Source organism: Asterias amurensis, chromosome 6 (assembly GCF_032118995.1).
Source record: "Asterias amurensis chromosome 6, ASM3211899v1".
In the NCBI taxonomy this organism is placed as follows: domain Eukaryota; kingdom Metazoa; phylum Echinodermata; class Asteroidea; order Forcipulatida; family Asteriidae; genus Asterias; species Asterias amurensis.
The window spans coordinates 9,207,537-9,225,786 of record NC_092653.1 but is presented as its reverse complement, the minus strand read 5'-3'; the positions used below and the strand labels follow the sequence as shown (position 1 = coordinate 9,225,786).

Genomic DNA, 18,250 nt, shown 5'->3' with positions numbered 1-18,250 from the left:
CCATGATGAGGAGTGTAGTTTGTTCACTGAATAATTAAGTTGTCACACTGGTGTACCAATTGTCCAAAATATATAAAGTGTGGAAATTATTCCTTGTATTTGAATAATTTTTGAGTAAAATTAATTCAATTTCAATGTGCAATTCTCAATGTGCAAATTTAAGGGAGTGGCTTAACTATTCCACATAATTTTTATATTTTTTTATTACCAATTTGCCTTCTATTTAATTTCAAATTTCTATTTAATTTTTAATTTATGTAAAACTGTTGTAATTCAGCCTTTGTGCTGCAGGGACAGTTTTTTAATAAACCATTTTATCTATCTATCTATCTATCTAATTCGGAATCGTTCGTTGGGAATTTGTATCTTCAAAATTCGCATTGCATTAGCAGGGAGTATGAACTGGACTTTAGACTATAGTTTCTGAAATTGACTGCTCACAAATTTAACGTTTGAAAGCAATGAGATTTGTTTTCAGAGAGAAGTTACATTAATAATTAAAACAAATTTGTATACAAATCTGACAAAGCGGCGAAGGTTTCAGCGGATGGTCGAAACCCACCAAAACACAAAGCGTATCTACCACTTCAAGATCGCTATTTGATAGGCAATTATAAAATAATCTTGAGTAATATTGCTACAGCAACCCCAAGCAATCTTCCACAGAGGTAATTATGTGCACTCACACGTAATAAATCTGAACAATAATTGTGTTCTATTAAAGGAACACGTTGCCTTGGATTGGTCGAGTTGGTCTTTGAAAAGCGTTTGTAACCGTTTTTTATAAAATGCATATGGGTAGAAAGATGTTGTAAAAGTAGAATACAATGATCTACACAAACATGCCTCGAAATTGCGTGGTTTACCTTTTACCTCGTCGACTAACACGTCGGCCATTTATGGGGGTCAAAATTTTGACTCCCATAAATGGCCGACCATGTTAGTTCGCACAGTAGAAGGAAAACCACGCAATTTCGAGGCAAACTTGTGTGGATCATTGTATTCTACTTTTAAAACATCTTTCCAACCATATGCATTATATACAAAACGGTTACAAACGCTTTTGTTTTGACCAACTCGTCCGATCCAAGGCAACGTGTTCCTTTAAAGGATTTAGGTAACACAAAAACAATGTCCACAGATTTACATTAAACTTACACCGTTTGAAGATAATGATAGTAGAAAGCGTACCTTAAAATATTAGTTGCTGAGGTGCTGTAGTTTTTGAGAAATAAGTAAAACGATGTCATGAAAATACGTTTTGACATGCTAAAATAATTTTTGTCTCATGATCACTGAGACGAAAATTGTTTTCATGACACTGTTTTACTCATTTCTCAAAAACTACAGCACCTCAGCAAGTAAAATTTTCAGGGAAACTTTCGACTATCATTATCTTCAAACTGTGTAAGTTTAATTTAAATCTGTGCACACTTGTTTTTTGTCCTACAAAAAAGTACATAGACCCTTTAAAGCCATTGATGTTGTCAGCCTAGCTGAGGGCAGTCTGCAGCAACGTGTATTAATGGTTTAAGAACTTGTTAATGGTTTTAAAATTGCTGTATAAGCAACACTCACACAGTATAGATTTTTTCTGTGTGCTTTAAAATTTCATTTTCATTATTTAGTAATAATAATCTTATTGGTTTTGATTTTTTTGACAGAGTTTGAGGCTAAACCAAATAAACCTAAACGAATAAAAAAAAAGCTGCAATAACATCACTTTCTAAATAACATTTCTAATCGCTTCATTTTGTTTCTAAACAACAATCTGAATGTTTAACTAACGCACTAATGGGAGTTTTGGACGGCCCTTTTTCAGTTCTCGCCAGTAGTACGCATGCTCAGGGAGACTTTTGGATGGTCCTTTTTCTTTTATACAGTTTTCGCCAGTAGTGCGCGTGCACAGACCTACACACATAATACTAAGCATGTTTGTGCACATTCAGAGCCAGCAGTGCAATACTGAGCATTTTTCCTACTGCCATCATCTCAAAAATCTCCCATCGCAGTTTCTCTGATTTGAAATTCACGTTTCCCCGCACAGTGCAGACGTTATAGTCAGTCAATACTTCACATTTTGTAAGACAAGGTCACCTCGTCGACGTATGAAAGATTGATCCAATGTTATTTAGAGCATTGTATTGATCTTAGGCCAGTCTCTCAGAGCTAAAATGTAACCACATTCCGCTTCCCCCCTCTATCAACAGCAAGCTTCTAGCTACAGATCTAGGCCCAATTTCATAAAGCCTTTTAGCACAAAAATTTGCTTAGCATGAAATTTCTTCCTTGATAAAAACAAGATTAAGGAAGAAATTTCATGCTAAGCAAATTTTTGTGCTTACATGCTTTATGAAATTGGGCCCTAGTAGCCAATTACTGGTTTTCTTCTCTTGTTGTAGTCTGTTTTTGTCTACGAAATGCCCTCCTTTTTGTCAATGTTTCTCAGAAAATTAATTAAACAAAAAATCTCAGCCAGTCTATCACTGCCGAAATGTAACCACATTCGGCTTGGGTTCTATCAACAGCAAGGTTCCAGCTACAGATTTATTAGCCAATTACTGTTTTTTTTTTCTCTCTCTTGTTTTATGTTTTTATAGTTTGTATTTGTCTATAAAATGCAAGCCTTTTTTTTTTCAATGTTTCTTAGAAAATTCATATAAAAAATTGATCTAAACCAGTACCTCCCACAACTAAAATGTAACAAAATTCATATTGGGTTCTGTGAAAAAAAGTTTCTAGCTACAGATTTATAATCCAATAACTGTTTTTTTCTTCTCTTTTTAAAAAATATTTTGCAGTCAAAGTTTCTCAGAAAATTCATCAAAACAATTGATCTCAACCAGTACTTCTCACTGTTGAAATGTAACCAAATTCATCTTGGGTTCTGACAAAACAAGTTTCTAGCTACAGATTTGTTATCCAATTGCTATTTTTTCTTCTCCTTTATAAAAAATATTTTATAGTCAAAGTTTCTCAGAAAATTCATCAAAACAATTAATCTCAACCAGTACATCTCACTGTTGAAATGAAACTAAATTCTTCTTGGGTTCTGACAAAACAGGTTTCTAGCTACAGATTTGTTATCCAATTGCTGTTTTTTCTTCTCCTTTATAAAAAATATTTTATAGTCAAAGTTTCTCAGAAAATTCATCAAAACAATTGATCTCAACCAGTACCTCTCACTGTTGAAATGTAACCAAATTCATCTTGGGTTCTGACAAAACAAGTTTCTAGCTATCGATCTAGTAGCCATGTTACTGGTTTTTGTGTGTGTTTTTTTTTCTCTTTTTGTTTATTTGTAGTCTGTATTTGTCTATAAAATGCCTGCCCTTTCTTCAAAGTTTCCCAGAAAATCAGAAGAACAATTGATCTCAGCTAGTCTCATAATTTCAATTAAGGGAATAAGGGACTAAAAGAGCAGTGACTTGGTAAAAATAGTATAGATGCTCAACGGTTGTGCGTACGCGCGCGTGCTAAAAGTTTTTTTTTTTTAATTTTTATATTGAGTATCGCTGCTTTGAATGCGCTATGCATAAAATAACACCACGCGATAAGCTCCTGCGTCACGCATTTAAACTATGTTTAAACACTTTTTACTGTGTTTATATCAACCATGTTTATAACACCCAATCAGAATGGATAAACTGTCCCAGGTATTTATGAATGCTCAATTAAACTCTGACTACATACAATCTCCCTGCATTTGAGGGACACCTATTGGTGAAACTAAAATGTGAGATTTCTTACCCTGGGCATCAAAGAATTCATCTTCGGAGCTATCGGAATCCTGCTGTATGCTGTTCATTCGCCACTGTGCAAACATCTCACTGTTATTATTTGATCCTGTGAACAGATAAGAAGACAATTTAGTTATGATTCTGAACACTGTTGGGGTATAAAACAAGAGCACTGAATTCAAACTCAGCAGAGTGCGGGTTCAAATCCCCCAGTCGTGACACTTGTGTCCATTGCTTTGTCCTTCGAATGGGACGTAAAGCCGTTGGTTCCATGTGTTGTGTAACGCATGTAAAAGAACCCAGGGGTGGATTTCACAAAAGAGTTAGGACTAGTCTTATCTCTAGTTAGGACCAGTTACTCGCCCTAACTTAGGACTGTCCATGCAATTTGTATATCTCCTAGGACTAGTCCTAAGTTAGGACTAGTCCTAACTCTTTGTGAAATCGACCCCTGTGCACTTATCGAAAAGAGAAAAGGTTCCCCCTGGTAATCCTAGTTTGATCGGCAGCATATTGCGCCACAGCACCTTGTAAACCATTAAGCTTTAAAGCCATTGGACACTTTCGGTAAACAGTATTGTCCAAGGCCGACACTTCGTGTATCACAACTTCTATATAAAATAACAAACCTGTGAAAATCTAGGCTCAATCGGTCATCGGAGTCGGGAGAAAATAACGGGGAAACCCAACCTTGTTTTCGCACGTTTCGCTGTGTCATGACATGTGTTTAAAATAAATCTGTAATTCTCGCTATCGAGAATTGATATTGTTTTAATGTTTTCTCAAAGAGTATAGCATTTCATGGAATAATATTTCAAGAGAAGTCTTTCACAATTTACTTTCTGTAAACCCTGTAAGTTATTTGTAAATCTGTGAACTTTTAATTTTGTTTCTGTACCGAAAGTGTCCAATGGCTTTAAAGGAAAAAGTCTCATACTTCAAAAACATAGCTCCACAAACATGTACCTTGCAGGAAAAAATACTGGGCGCTTTGATATGCCCCTAGGGGTGTGATGTTGCACGGTACAAGAACCTAGTATTATTATTATTATAACTTCATTTCACACTTTAGTAGACTTAAAGACACTGGACACCTTTGGAAATTGTCAAAGACCAGTCTTGATCTCAACATATGCATAAAATAACAAACCTGTGAAAATTTGAACTCAATTGGTCGTCGAAGTTGCAAGATAATAATGGAAGAAAAAACACCCTTGTCACACAAAGTGCTTTCAGATGCCTCAAAATCTAACTCTGAGGTCTTGAAATTAAATTCAAATATTTTAGTGGAAAATTACTTCTTTCTCGAAAACTACGTTACCTCAGAGGGAGCCGTTTCTCACAATGTTTTATAGTACCAACAGCTCTCCATTGCCTGTTACCAAGTAAGTTTTTAAGCTAACAATTATTTTGAGTAATTACCAAAAGTGTCCACTGCCTTTAACAAAAATGAAAATATCTACTGGCTATATAATTTAGATTCAGATACTTAAATAAACCTGCATGCTCCCTTTAAAGTGTCGGTATTAGTGCCATCTTTAAATTACTGATGAAGAGATTGCACCTGAAATGCCAGTGGCAGATTTGGCCAAACAACAACAGCCAATTCCAATGGTATCTGGAAATCTGCCACATTAACATCAGAAGGTTTTTGACCTTCAAAGTATCAGGGGCCGATATTATAGCGCTGCTTAATGGCAGTGGACACTATTGGTAATTACTCAAAATAGTTATTAGCATAAAACCTTTCTTGATTACGAGTAATGGAGAGAGGTTGATAGTATAAAACATTGTGAGAAACAGCTCCCTCTGAAGTGACGTAGTTTTCGAGAAAGAAGTAATTTTCCACGAATTTGATTTCGAGACCTCAGATTTAGAATTTGAGGTCCTGAAATCAAGCATCTGAAAGCACACAACTTTGTGTGACTATGGTGCGACAAGGGTGTTTTTTTTTTCTCTCCGTTATTAATATCTCGCAACTTCGACGACCGATTGAGCTCAAATTTTCACAGGTTTGTTATTTTATGCATATGTTGAGATACACCAACTGCGAAGACTAGTCTTGGATCAATTTCCAATAGTGTCCAGTGTAACGGTAAGCACATTTTGTGCTTTCTATAGCAGAACAGTTCGCGTATTTCACAGGTTAAAATTAAGCGGCAGGCTTGCGCATTCATCATTAATTTACATTGTTATGTCATTCATTTTCATAAAGTAAGCACCAAAAGGTTAGCATCCTTTTCGATTAGCAGCGCTTAATGAAATAAAATAAAACAAAATAAAATAAATAAATACATTAATTAATGAATTAAAACAACTTATTTTTTTTATATATTTTTTTTAATCAATAACAAAATAATAATAAAATTCTTGATTTCAGAAAAAAAAAAATCACAGACGCCATAATGTAGGCACTCACGGTGCTGGATTTGAATACTGAAGTCAATACTATGTCGGCAAGTGTTCACTTATTTCTATCGAAAACTGAAACTAGGAATCAACGATGAAGCTACACAGAACTTAACCACACACAAATGAAAACAAAATGTCTTAGGATCTGTGTATATTTTTGGTGGACTGGGGTAAGCTATCGCCAAGTAACGCGGCACCCTTATCACTTTCTTCCCTCTTCTATTTATCTCCCTCTCTCTCATATATACCTCTCGTCTGCTCTTTGCTTTCTCTGAAAAACCCACCCTGAGTTCCGAGTTGAAAAGTGTAATTAGATTGCAATGAAAAGATTGCCTGTAATTTACGATGAGCATGTCTTGGCATTCATGTAGCCCTCTTTTCTCTGCTGTGTGTGTGTGTATCTCGGTTGGTAGATGGGCACGTGCGGATCGTGCATGCACAGTGGGTCAGAGAGAAATTGATAACAATGTAGTGAGACGAATACGAGGCTGACTTCGGAATTTCATTTGTCTCCTTCGCTTTTGCCAAGAATATTTAATTAGGCATTGTGGGTAAATCGTCTGGTCGGAGGAACAGAGGACATCTCAGGCCCTTTTTCTAGGATTTCAGAAAACTCCCTGTGAAAATGTAAATGTCTGTGATAATAAGACATGCGAAATTAAACTACATGTATGTATTGTGGGGTTTTTTTTCTTCATAATATTTTTCTGTGAAAGCAGTCCAGGGGTCGATTTCACAAAGAGTTAGGCTAACTTAGGACTAGTCCTAGGAGATATACAAATTGCATGGCTAGTATTAAGTTAGGACGAGTAACCGGTCCTAACTCGGGATAAGACTAGTCCTAACTCTTTGTGAAATCCACCCCTGATATTCAATTCAAAGGTTATGATGCATGAAGTTCATGTTACTTTTTGGGAGCCATTTAAACATGGAATTTCATGTGATTTGTTGTGATTGTTATGAGAAAATTGTACACAAAGTGTTGATGATTATTAGTGTCACTATAATAGCCAGTTATTAATTCATTTATTTATTAATCGATCGGCTGGGAGAATTATACTTAGTAACTTGGTAACGAGTAATGGAGAGAGAGGTTGATAGTATAAAACATTGTGAGAAACGTCTCCCTCTAAAGTAACATAGTTTTCGAGAAAGAAATAATTTTCCACAAATTTGATTTCGATACCTCAGATTTAGAACTTGAGGTCTCGAAATCAACCATCTAAGCGCACACAACTTCATGTGACAAGGGTGTTTTTCTTACATTATTTTCTCGCAAGTTAGATGACCGAATGAGCTCAAATTTTCACAGGTTTGTTATTTTATGCATATGTTGAGATACACCAACTGTGAAGGCTAGTCTTTGACAATTACCAATAGTGTCCACTGCCTTTAATATTTGAGTGCGAAATTACCTCTTTATAAAAAAGTATGTCACTTCAGAGGGAGCCGTTTCTCACAATATTTTACACAATCAACAGCTCTCCATTGCTCGTTACCAGGTAAGTTTTGTTGCTAACAATTATCTTGATCAATTACCAATAGTGTCCATTGCCTTTAATGAAGTGACTGGACTGAATGATTGGTGACAGATTGTGTTAATTAAATTGATGGGTCCCTGGACCATCCCAGTCAACAGAGATATCACACAGTTAAAAAGATCTCACACTAAGTATATATAGCATGGTTTGCTCTTGGCTTCTTCAGTGACTGGCCAGTTGAACCATTTGGCTTGTTTTTTTCAAAGGGTAAAGTATAGACGATGTGACCTGTGACCTCACATGTTTACAAAAGAGCCACCAAGCCTGGACTTCCTGCAGGCACTATTTGTACACAGCCTAATGGAAGAAAACAAAATCTTATAGTTTATAGAGACTGCACTGTCCAATTCTCATCAACTTTTGAAATGATGAAAGGGGGCACATCTCAAAACTTGTCCAGCTTTTACTTTCATAACTCTTGGGTTTATGTGGAAATTATGACACAAAGAATCAACTTTCCCATAGGACCAGTGCAGTAGCTTGCCTGCCATAATAGTCAAAGAATGTACAATGTCACACTTATTGTAAACAAAGTTCACATGGTCTATACCTTTGATTAATGCATAGAGCAAGGTCCCTATTCTATGGTTTTATGGAACCATTCAATAACCATCAATAACCAAGTCTGTACATTATCAATTTGATCCTTGACAAGTATTATATAGGTAGGGGACTTATCAGCAAAGTCACTTACATGTACACAAATATCAATATCTTTTAACTCCTTGATTATTGGGCCAATTATTGGAAAAATTAACCCTAAGGTTAAAATAAATGGGTCACACAAGGCCAATTAGTGATTCGCTCCTGAGACTGTTTCGATTAGACCTTCCTCAATGGATAGACCTTCCTCCATAGATAGACCTGGGCCCAATTTCATAGAGCTGCTAAGCACACAAATTTGCTTAGCATGAAATTTTTGCCTTGATAAAAACATGATTACCAACCAAATTTCCTCGCGATTTTCAGGATAAGCAAACAACAGCTGAATATCAATAACAACCAATAATGAAACAAATGAAAATTTCATGCTAAGCAAATTTTTGTGCTTAGCAGTTCTATGAAATTGGGCCCAGGACACACCATGCAGACCTGAAGAAACCAGTTCCATTTTTTCTTCAGAAACCACATTGGCGATTATTGTATTCATGATTGATTTTGTTTATGTTTTAACTTATTTATTTTTACTTTATTTACTTATTCATTTTTATTTAATTTTCAATGGGAAGCCTTGGGGCATATGATTGTTTTAACGATCGATTTTACAAAAATAAACCAGATTGCAGATTAGGGCTTAAAGCAAAGATGAACACCAAGTAGAAAATATTCGGAAAACTTCAGAAACATTTTGCCCCACAGTTTTGAAAAATCCTTGGGAGGGACCCTTTTGACTGCTATGATTCAAACATATTTGAAGATTTCAGAAAGTTTCAACGCCATATCTGCAGAGAGTTGGTATCACCACACTGAGCGACAGACATTAATGATCCACTTTCACATCACCGGTAGAAATTGATCACATTTTGTAAAAAAGACGACACCATGATCCACACCTACTAATTGTTTTTGTTCTAAACACGTACATGTGTTGTACATGTATGAATATACTTACTGTCCACTCATGCAATGCAATTTTCAAGCAGAAGTGAAATATAAACCAGTTAAGCTGGTACTGGTAGAGAAAAAAAAACATACAATATATTCATGGAGCTGCTTCAAAGCACAAAAAGTGGCTCACTAGAAAAAGGTTACCTGGCAAACTACCATGTCATAATCTACCGTATTTGTGAATGTAAAAGATGTTAAATTCGCATCAGGGATAAAGAATGCTAACTTTGGTTTTACCCTAACACCGATGTGTGAAAGCACTGTATACTAAGTACTTTCCTGAGTCCTGTGAAAAAAATATCACAGGCATGTTACTCGAGTGGGATTCGAACCAACGACCCTTGCAATTCTAGAGCAGTGCCTTACCAAACTATGTTTTGGTAGCGAGATTTTGTTTGCATTCATTTCTTTTGAACTGGCCACCCACAACTTTGAGGGGGAAAACAATTGCTATTTTTAACTTTTGACTTTTTTTAATTGCCCCTTCCCGGTAAATGAGATAAGTGAACAAAAATAAATGTTGTTATCCGAGTGGATAAGAGCACCGAACTCAAGCTCTGATGCTTCTGTTCAACAGAGTGTGGGTTCGAATCCAGGTCGTGACACTTGTGTCCCTGAGCAAGACACTTAACTATAATTGCTTCTCTCCACCCAGGGGTAAATGGGTACCTGTGAGGGCAGAGATGGTTCTTGTGATTGGTTTAGCCATGTAGCGCATATAATTGTCGCACAGGCTGTATACTCCCCAGGGAGCTGAGATGGTTTAAGGAATGATTTAAGGCCCAGTGACATGGGGTAATAATGTCGGAAGCGCTTTGAGACACCCCGTGAAAAAGCGCTATATAAAAACCGTGTATTATTATTATTATTATTATTATTAAACTTAAAGACCATACTCTTTCCATCAAAACCCAATGATGTACAAATGTAATATGCATTTAGTATGTGTCTACTAGACTTTGATTGTCACACTTTTAACAGCCAACAGACTGATCTATTGATTCAGTGTGCAAACAATCCATCATCAATAAAGGCAAAAACTGAAATAATCATTGCGGGAGGACAGAAACTGAACACCAATTTGTGTACAGATTAGCGAGGGTATAATGGACTTTCACCGAAACACAAACTTCAACGGATCAAAAAGGCAGACAATTAGCACAACACGTCCACGCTTGCTAGGTCACAGATGCGCTGACACTGACAGACTGAACAACAGTGTCAACATGATAGCTGAGAATGAGCTCCATTTCGAGATGCTACACTTATACTCGGACTTGCAATTTTTTAATTGCTAAAATTGAAGGAAATTATAAAGAATGGTTTGGTCGAGCACAACAATCTGTATGGCGATTTCTATGGCACAATTTAAGACAATAACAAATAAAGTAGAAAGAATCAGCTGAAGGGTTTCATGCCTATACAGGCATGATATTTGGTCCTTGGAGAAAACATTTGGAATATTTTATCGAGTACAATGGCTGACCTATGGCTGACCATGTACACCTGGTGCAGGCTTTAATAGGCATTTCAGGCTATTTAATTACAATGTATTACATTTTGAAATCACATTAAAGCCATCGGACACTTTCGGTAAACAGTATTGTCCAAGGCCCACACTTCGTGTATCACAACTTCTATATAAAATAACAAACCTGTGAAAATTTAGGCTCAATCGGCCATCGGAGTCGGGAGAAAATAACGGGAAAACCCACCCTTGTTTCTGCACGTTTGCCGTGTCATGACATGTACATGTGTTGTGTGTGTAGTGTTTAAAATAAATCCACAATTCTCGATAACGAGAATTGATATTGTTTTAATGTTTTCTCAAAAAAATAAGGCATTTCATGGAATAATATTTTGAGGGAAGTCTTTCAACATTACCTTCTGTAAACCCTGTAAGTTATTTGTAAATCTGTGAATTTTTTTTTCTATACCGAATGTGTCCAATGGCTTTAAAGTATGATGAATATCATGCCTGCCTATACTATATACAATTGTGTAAATTGTTTTCCCGAGGTTCATTACCAAACGATGACCTTACCTAAAGGAAACAAAATAAATAAAATCACTGATTTAGTTCTTCTCCAAAGCGGAACACAACCTTTAAAGGCACTGGACAGTATTGGTAATTACTCAAAATAATTGCTAGCTTAAAAACTAACTTGGTAACGAGCCATGGAGAGCTGTTGATAATTTAAAACATTGTGAGAAACAGCTCCCTCTGAAGTAACATAGTTTAAATTTGAAAAAGAAGTACATGTAGTTTCTCACTCAACTATTAAACGACAGTGTCTTTTTAGGCATCTGAAAGCACACTTGTACAAAAAGGGTGCGTTTTTCTTTCTTGCAGTATTCTTTGGCAAATTCGATGACCAATTGAGTCAAAATTTTCACAGGTTTGTTATTTTATAAAAATGATGGGATACACCAAGTGAGAATACTGGCCTTCGGCGTTTACAAAATGTGTCCAGTGCCTTTAAGGGGAAGACAGACTCTCACTGTGTAGATGTACAGCCCAAACCCATCAAACCCTTCAGGTCTAACTGAACCTGTTCATCAACACGCTGTCATGTCAGGCCGGGCACGGATTCCAGGAATTTCCCAATCCGGATCATCCCCCAGTGGTAATCTAAGGGGGTTGGCTCACTCGGATAATAAACCTTGATGACTGACACATTGACATGTGCACACTGTAATTTGTCACTGGCAGCTGATGGCGCTTAATTGATGTTATTATATAATTAAGAAGAGTCAAGCGATGTTAATCTTCAGGAACTCCCCCCCACCCTCCCAACACTCATCTTAAAATTGATTGATAATTATACAGCTTTGTGGAATTAAGCATACAATGTCTGATTTCTTAACCAGGGTTACCCCTTTCACAACCTATATCCATATGTACTGTGACATGGTGAAAGGGGTAACCCTGTTTCAGCCCAAGGAGTAGGTGGCAACAGCCTCTGGAAAAAAAATTGTAGCCCACACCTTGAAGTGGCCTTCAGGCCTTGTGTGTCTGACGAATTGCATAATTTTTGTTTTTTTAAAGATAGGGAGAAGATAAAAAACATGCAAACTCATTGTCATTTACAACTTAAAAAAAAGAGATAATATTACACATGGTTGTACCCGCAAGTTGACTATTATACAAATATTGAGTGGCTCAGAGTGGAATGGGAGGAATATTATCGCAAGGTAAAATTTTGACTGTTCAATTTCACGAGGCGAAGCCGAGTGAAATGGAACAGTCTAAATTTTACCGAGCGATAATATTCCTTCTATTCCACGAATTAAAGCCACTCAATATTTGTGTTATATAACTGACATATAGATCCTTGTTATTTGATGTATTTTGAAATTTTACTATTTTTTAAAAATCCCACAAATAACTGACAACCAAAAATCATACAGCGCGGAGTAGCGGCAACAATGCACAACCCAGATCACAACCCTTTGAACAGGTGCTCCTTTGTTTTAGCAGCGGCGCGGCGGCGCTGTTCTGCTCAAAAACATTGGGAACAACGGGGATCCTAACTGTTGAATGGGAAATAATATTCCCCATGGGTGAATAGGTCTTTTTGATCGCCGGTGCGGATGGGAGTAATAGTGAATGTCACGTAAAGTAAGTTCCACCAATCAAATAACAAGGATCTGTATGTCAGTTATATAATTATTTATAGTTTCTTCCTATTTAAAATTACCATGATAGTTGTTTTTTTATGGGCAACATCTGTGAATGCTTCTAAGCTTTTCAATGGATGCAACAGATGTTCAGATGTTTAGACACATCAAATCAAAGGTATAGCTCACCGCATCATGTATGAGTTAACATGGATCTTTTTTGAAAAGGTTTTTACCTGAACTAAGTTGAGGAAATTGTTTTTTAAATAAATGGGTGTAACAAAAAAAGGAACTTTGATATCATGTTTTGGGGTCATTATGTAACTCGCATACTTTTCTGCTGTAAGAGTAAGCCCAAAGTGTTGCCTACTTCCGGCTCAAAAACTGGCATAAATTTGTGATAAATTTTACAAGAAATCACCAACTTTGTTCATTCAAAATTAGTGTCAGAATTGTTGGAAACAAAGAAACCAATCATGGGAGGTATTTCTTTAATTTTTTGCAGAAAAGGTTGAATTTGTTCACAACATATGTTAGCACAACTGAATGTTTTGGTAACGTTCGGCCATCCATGCCAACCAGCGCGGTTTGTTTATTTTAAACAATGGAAAGGTCTATAGGCCACCCATTGCAATATGGCCACCATAGCTGACGAATCATTATTACAATGAGAAATAAAACAAACTCAGGCTCACCTCTGCTCTCGATGGATAGTTTCTTGGATAACCTCCGATTGCTCAGATTCATCGTCCCCACAGCATTCTCTGTCTCCTCTAGACTACTCGGCACGTCTTCCGTCATGAAATCGCTGCACACCGAGTCCATCTGCGCTTCCCTTAGTCGGTTCCCGGCCATGGTCGAGGCCAGCGAACGCGACAGATTGGGCGTGTCCTGGTACTCCAGTCCCCGGATCTCGTTGTTCTTGGTCGTGGCAAAGTCGCGGTCCTCCTCCATGTGGGCGTCGGCCATTTTCTCCATGAGCTCCTTGGCCGCCTCCTTCTCTAGCTGTCGGATGTCGTCGATGGTCAGGTCTACCCACTCATCCTGCCAGCACCATGCCTGGCGGTGAGCGTGCAGCATAGTTTTGTTCAAGGCTGATGGAGAGAAAGGTTGCAGGTCTCCATGGTGAGTGTGCAGTTATCATAAAGGGAATATTCAGAGGTCATTACGGTGAGTATTCAGAGCTCAATGGAAACTTGACTTGGTATAAGGAATACAGAACACAAGGGAGAAGGAAGTGTCCTGCCAGAGTGGTTTGCTGTACATGTTGTTGTTGTTGGAGTTTGGATTCAGGTCCTGGGCCCAATTTCATAGAGCTGCTTAGCACAAAAATTTGCTTAGCACAAAAATTTCGTCCTTGTTAAAACAGGAATACCAACCAAATTTCCATTTGTTGCATATTGCTTGTTACAGGTTATTATTAATATTATTATTTCTTCGACCAATACAAAATACAACAAAAATTCAGCTGTTGTTTGCTTATCCTGAAAATCATGTGGAAATTTTGTTGGTAATCCTGTTTTTTATCAAGGCAAAAGATTTCATGCTAAGCAAATTTTTGTGGGCAATAACTGGTTGTGGGCAATAACTGCTTCAGTGTCATGAACGTGGAATAACATAGTATGCTTTGCCCCGATGTTTTCTGGTCTGGTTGGCTACAGATTCCTTTGCATCAACTCAAAAACCATTACAGGGTGCTATAGAAATGGGTCTCATAATTCAAACATAGGGATCTACATATTAATTTTGGTTTTTATACATGTACCTATATACACTGATGTGTGTTAGCACTGTATACTCAGTACTTACCCGAGTTCTGTGAACAAAATCACAGGCATATTACTCGGATGGGATTCGAACCCACGACCTTTGCAATTCTAGAGCAGTGTCATACCAACTAGACCACCGAGATTGCTTGGAGGCTAGAGGCAGTTTGAATCCTATGTTTAGCAGCGGGATCCCTAAATACCGGTCCTTAAAGGAACACGTTGCCTTGGATCGGTCGAGTTGGTCTTTGAAAAGCATTTGTAACCGTTTCTTATAAAATGCATATGGTTAGAAAGATATTTTAAAAGTAGAATATAATGATCCACACAAGTATCACTCGAAATTGCGTGGTTTGTCTTTTACCTTGTCGACTAAGACGGTCGGCCATTTATGGGAGTCAAAATTTTGACTCCCATAAATGGCTGACGATGTTAGTTCGCAAAGTAAAAGGAAAACAATGCAATTTCGAGGCAAAATTGTGTGGATCATTGTATTCTACTTTTAAAACATCTTTCTAACCATATATATTTTATAACAAACGGTTACAAACGCTTTTCAAAGACCAACTTGACCGATCCAAGGCAACGTGTTCCTTTAAAATTAAGAGCGACATGGGAGACAAGCAAAAAGCTACCAACATTTGTATCATGTAATCAGGGAGATTTTGTATAACAATCAGGGAGATATTTAGAACAACATTCAACATATGGGGAAAAAGTTTCCATAATCAGTGAAATTTTCAAACTTGTTCATCAGATTATGGAAAGATTGGTTTATTTTCAGGGAACCAACTTTCTACAGAATCAGGGAGAGTTGACAGCTCTGCTAGCATAGTATTATTTCACCATCTAACCCCAAAGAACTTACCTACATCGTGAATGAATTTTTCTATTCTACTTTGCATTCCCCAGTATCTAAACTCCACTCGGCACAGCTTGTAAGCGCACATTATGTTTGTGCAACCTCCGATGGGTACCAGTCGGCCGTCGGTGTCCATTGTAATCCAGTCGTTGGTCAGAGGGCCTCGGCCCGTCTTCTTAGAAATGTATATTTTGGGGTCCTCGTCCTTTTTGTAATCGCTGCTTGAAATAGGGTCTTTGACCATGTCGATAAATTCTGCAAGAGATAGAAAGGATTATAAAAGAAACAATTCATCGTTTTACAGTAGGAGGATAGTTAATTGTTTGGTTAGGAATTATTGTCCAAAATGAGTGTGATAAGGCGTTTGGGCTGATAACCTTGTTCTGGTAAGCAGAATTTGTTGGTGCTTTCCTATGAAATTGGGGCCTACATTTTAACATCACAATATGCCTAGACATGACTTACATTTTGTATTACTTTTTTTTACTTTCAGTAAAAATGTCTTCGGAAATTAGTACAAACAAAATTAACTTTAGCCTTAGAAATTAATAAGTATACACATGAGGGTTTATCAGAAAAAGGTTTCAAGCTAAACTACCCTGTTATATGTACAATTTGTGACTGGTATCCTGCTCATTTCTGCTTAGCAAACAATTGTCAAGCAATAATTTCTGCTTAAGCAGCTCTATGAAATTGGGCCCTGGTTTCAATACACATTGAGGCCGCTGTGGTCACTGAGGGCTCAAGTACATGTATACTGTGCATTTTTACCCAAGGTAATCAAACCCACTCCAGCTACACACATCACACCATGCGAGGCATAATCGTCAGACACGCAGAGAGACTAAAAAAAAAAAAAATCTGACATTTAAGGCCGGGAAACATTAGCCCAATTTAATCAAATGAAATTGTTCCCTCCAAGTGTGAACAGTTATGGATCACTGACACTCTCGGAAACCATGGGGATCCGGAACAGTGATGGAAGACGAAGACATTCATCAAGGGAAGGGAAAAGAAGAAGAAAAAACCTTTACGAAAACGGGGTGATTTTCCTCACCTACACACTGTACTTGTACTTAATTGGGGTCAAGCTAATTTCCTTTTGGCTGGTACGCCTATAATAAAATAAAAAAAGCTAATCGGTTGGATAAATTTGTTCTAGCGCATCCCCTAAGGCTTTTCATGAAATTGACTCAACAACATTTTGTCACCTCGCTAGGGATTTTACCAGAGGATTTAAATAAGTTGTTAAGTTGTCTCCACCTCCCAATTTGCTAAATTTATTGTATGGGCCGATTTCCTTCTAATATAAAACCAAACTGCCTGTCAGTCTGAGAAGACAAGTGTTGCCTAACTCTACATGATATTTGGTTATAAAATGCAAACAAAGTAGAAACGTTGTACTGCGTACAAGGGCCCAATTTCATAGAGCTGCTAAGCATAAAAATTTGCTTAGCATGAAATTTCTTCCTTGATAAAAACAGGATTACCAACCAAATTTTAACATGATTTTCAGGATGAGCATGACAACAGTTGAATACCAGTAACAAGGAATATGCAAAAAAAAATTGGTCGGTAATCCTGTTTTTATCAAGGAATAAATTTCATGCTTAGCAAATTTTTGTGCTTAGCAGCTCTATGAAATTGGGCCCAGGGCTGACCTGTATAAACATTATTGTGTATGTTTTTTGTAGACTTTTCGGTTCATTTGGTTGATATTTTGCTGATTTTTTTTAGGATTAAAAATAATTGGAAAATCACGAAAGTAGGAAAATTATCATACCTGCTAATTCTAAGAGAAAATGCATTACTGCATAATAACAAGCATCTCCCCATTTCTTATACTTCTAGTTAGAACAATTAAAGACACTGGACACCTTTGGAAATTGTCAAAGACCAGTCTTCTCACTTGGTGTCTCACTTGGTGTATCTCAACATATGCACAAAATGACAAACCTGGGAAAATTTGAACTCAATTGGTCACCGAAGTTGCAAGATAATAATGGAAGAAAAAAACACCCTTGTCACACAAATTTGTGTGCTTTAAAATGCTTGATTTCGGGTCCTCAAAATCTAATTCTCAGGTCTCAAAATTAAATTAGAATATTTTAGTGGAAAATTACTTCTTTCTCGAAAACTGCGTTACTTTAGAGCGAGCCGCTTCTCAACAGCTCTACATTGCTCATTACCAAGTACGTTTGTATGCTCACAATTATTCTGAGTAATTACCAATAGTGTCCAGTGCCTTTAAAGGCAGTGGACACTATTGGTAATTACTCAAAATAATTGTTAGCATAAAACCTTTCTTGGTGACCAGTAATGGGGAGAGGTTAATGGTATAAAACATTGTGAGAAACGGCTCCCACTGAAGTGCCATAGTTTTCGAGAAAGAAGTAATTTTCCACGAATTTGATTTTGAGACCTCAGATTTAGAACGTGAGGTCTCGAAATCAAGCATCTAAAAGCACACAACTTCGTGTGACAAGGGTGTTCTTTTCTTTCATTATTATCTTGCAAGTTTGATGAACGATTGAGCTCAAATTTTCACAGGTTTGTTATTTTATGCATATGTTGAGATGCACCAACTGTGAAGGCTAGTCTTTGACAATTACCAATAGTGTCCACTGCCTTTAAACGCCTTAAAGAAATCCCTTTTGGGAGACTGTTGGATCAGATTGATTCATTTGGCTAATATTGCTG

At 37.1% G+C, this 18,250-nt stretch overlaps 1 protein-coding gene across 5 annotated transcripts in view; it reads right to left on the bottom strand.

Annotated features, from left to right (window-relative positions):
• LOC139938249 (membrane-associated phosphatidylinositol transfer protein 1-like) overlaps window positions 1–18,250 on the bottom strand; it is a 91,719-nt gene that overhangs the window by 27,760 nt on the left and 45,709 nt on the right. For all 5 annotated transcript variants that reach the window (XR_011786119.1, XM_071933660.1, XM_071933658.1 and 2 more), the window contains exons 6-8: window positions 15,557–15,805; window positions 13,618–14,016; window positions 3,751–3,846 (exon numbers count right to left, since the gene is read on the bottom strand). Coding sequence is in view for 4 of the 5 variants with exons in the window: in XM_071933660.1 (XP_071789761.1) it covers window positions 3,751–3,846; window positions 13,618–14,016; window positions 15,557–15,805 (744 nt within the window). In the remaining variant the exon portion in view is untranslated. The remainder of the gene's footprint in view (window positions 1–3,750; window positions 3,847–13,617; window positions 14,017–15,556; window positions 15,806–18,250) is intronic.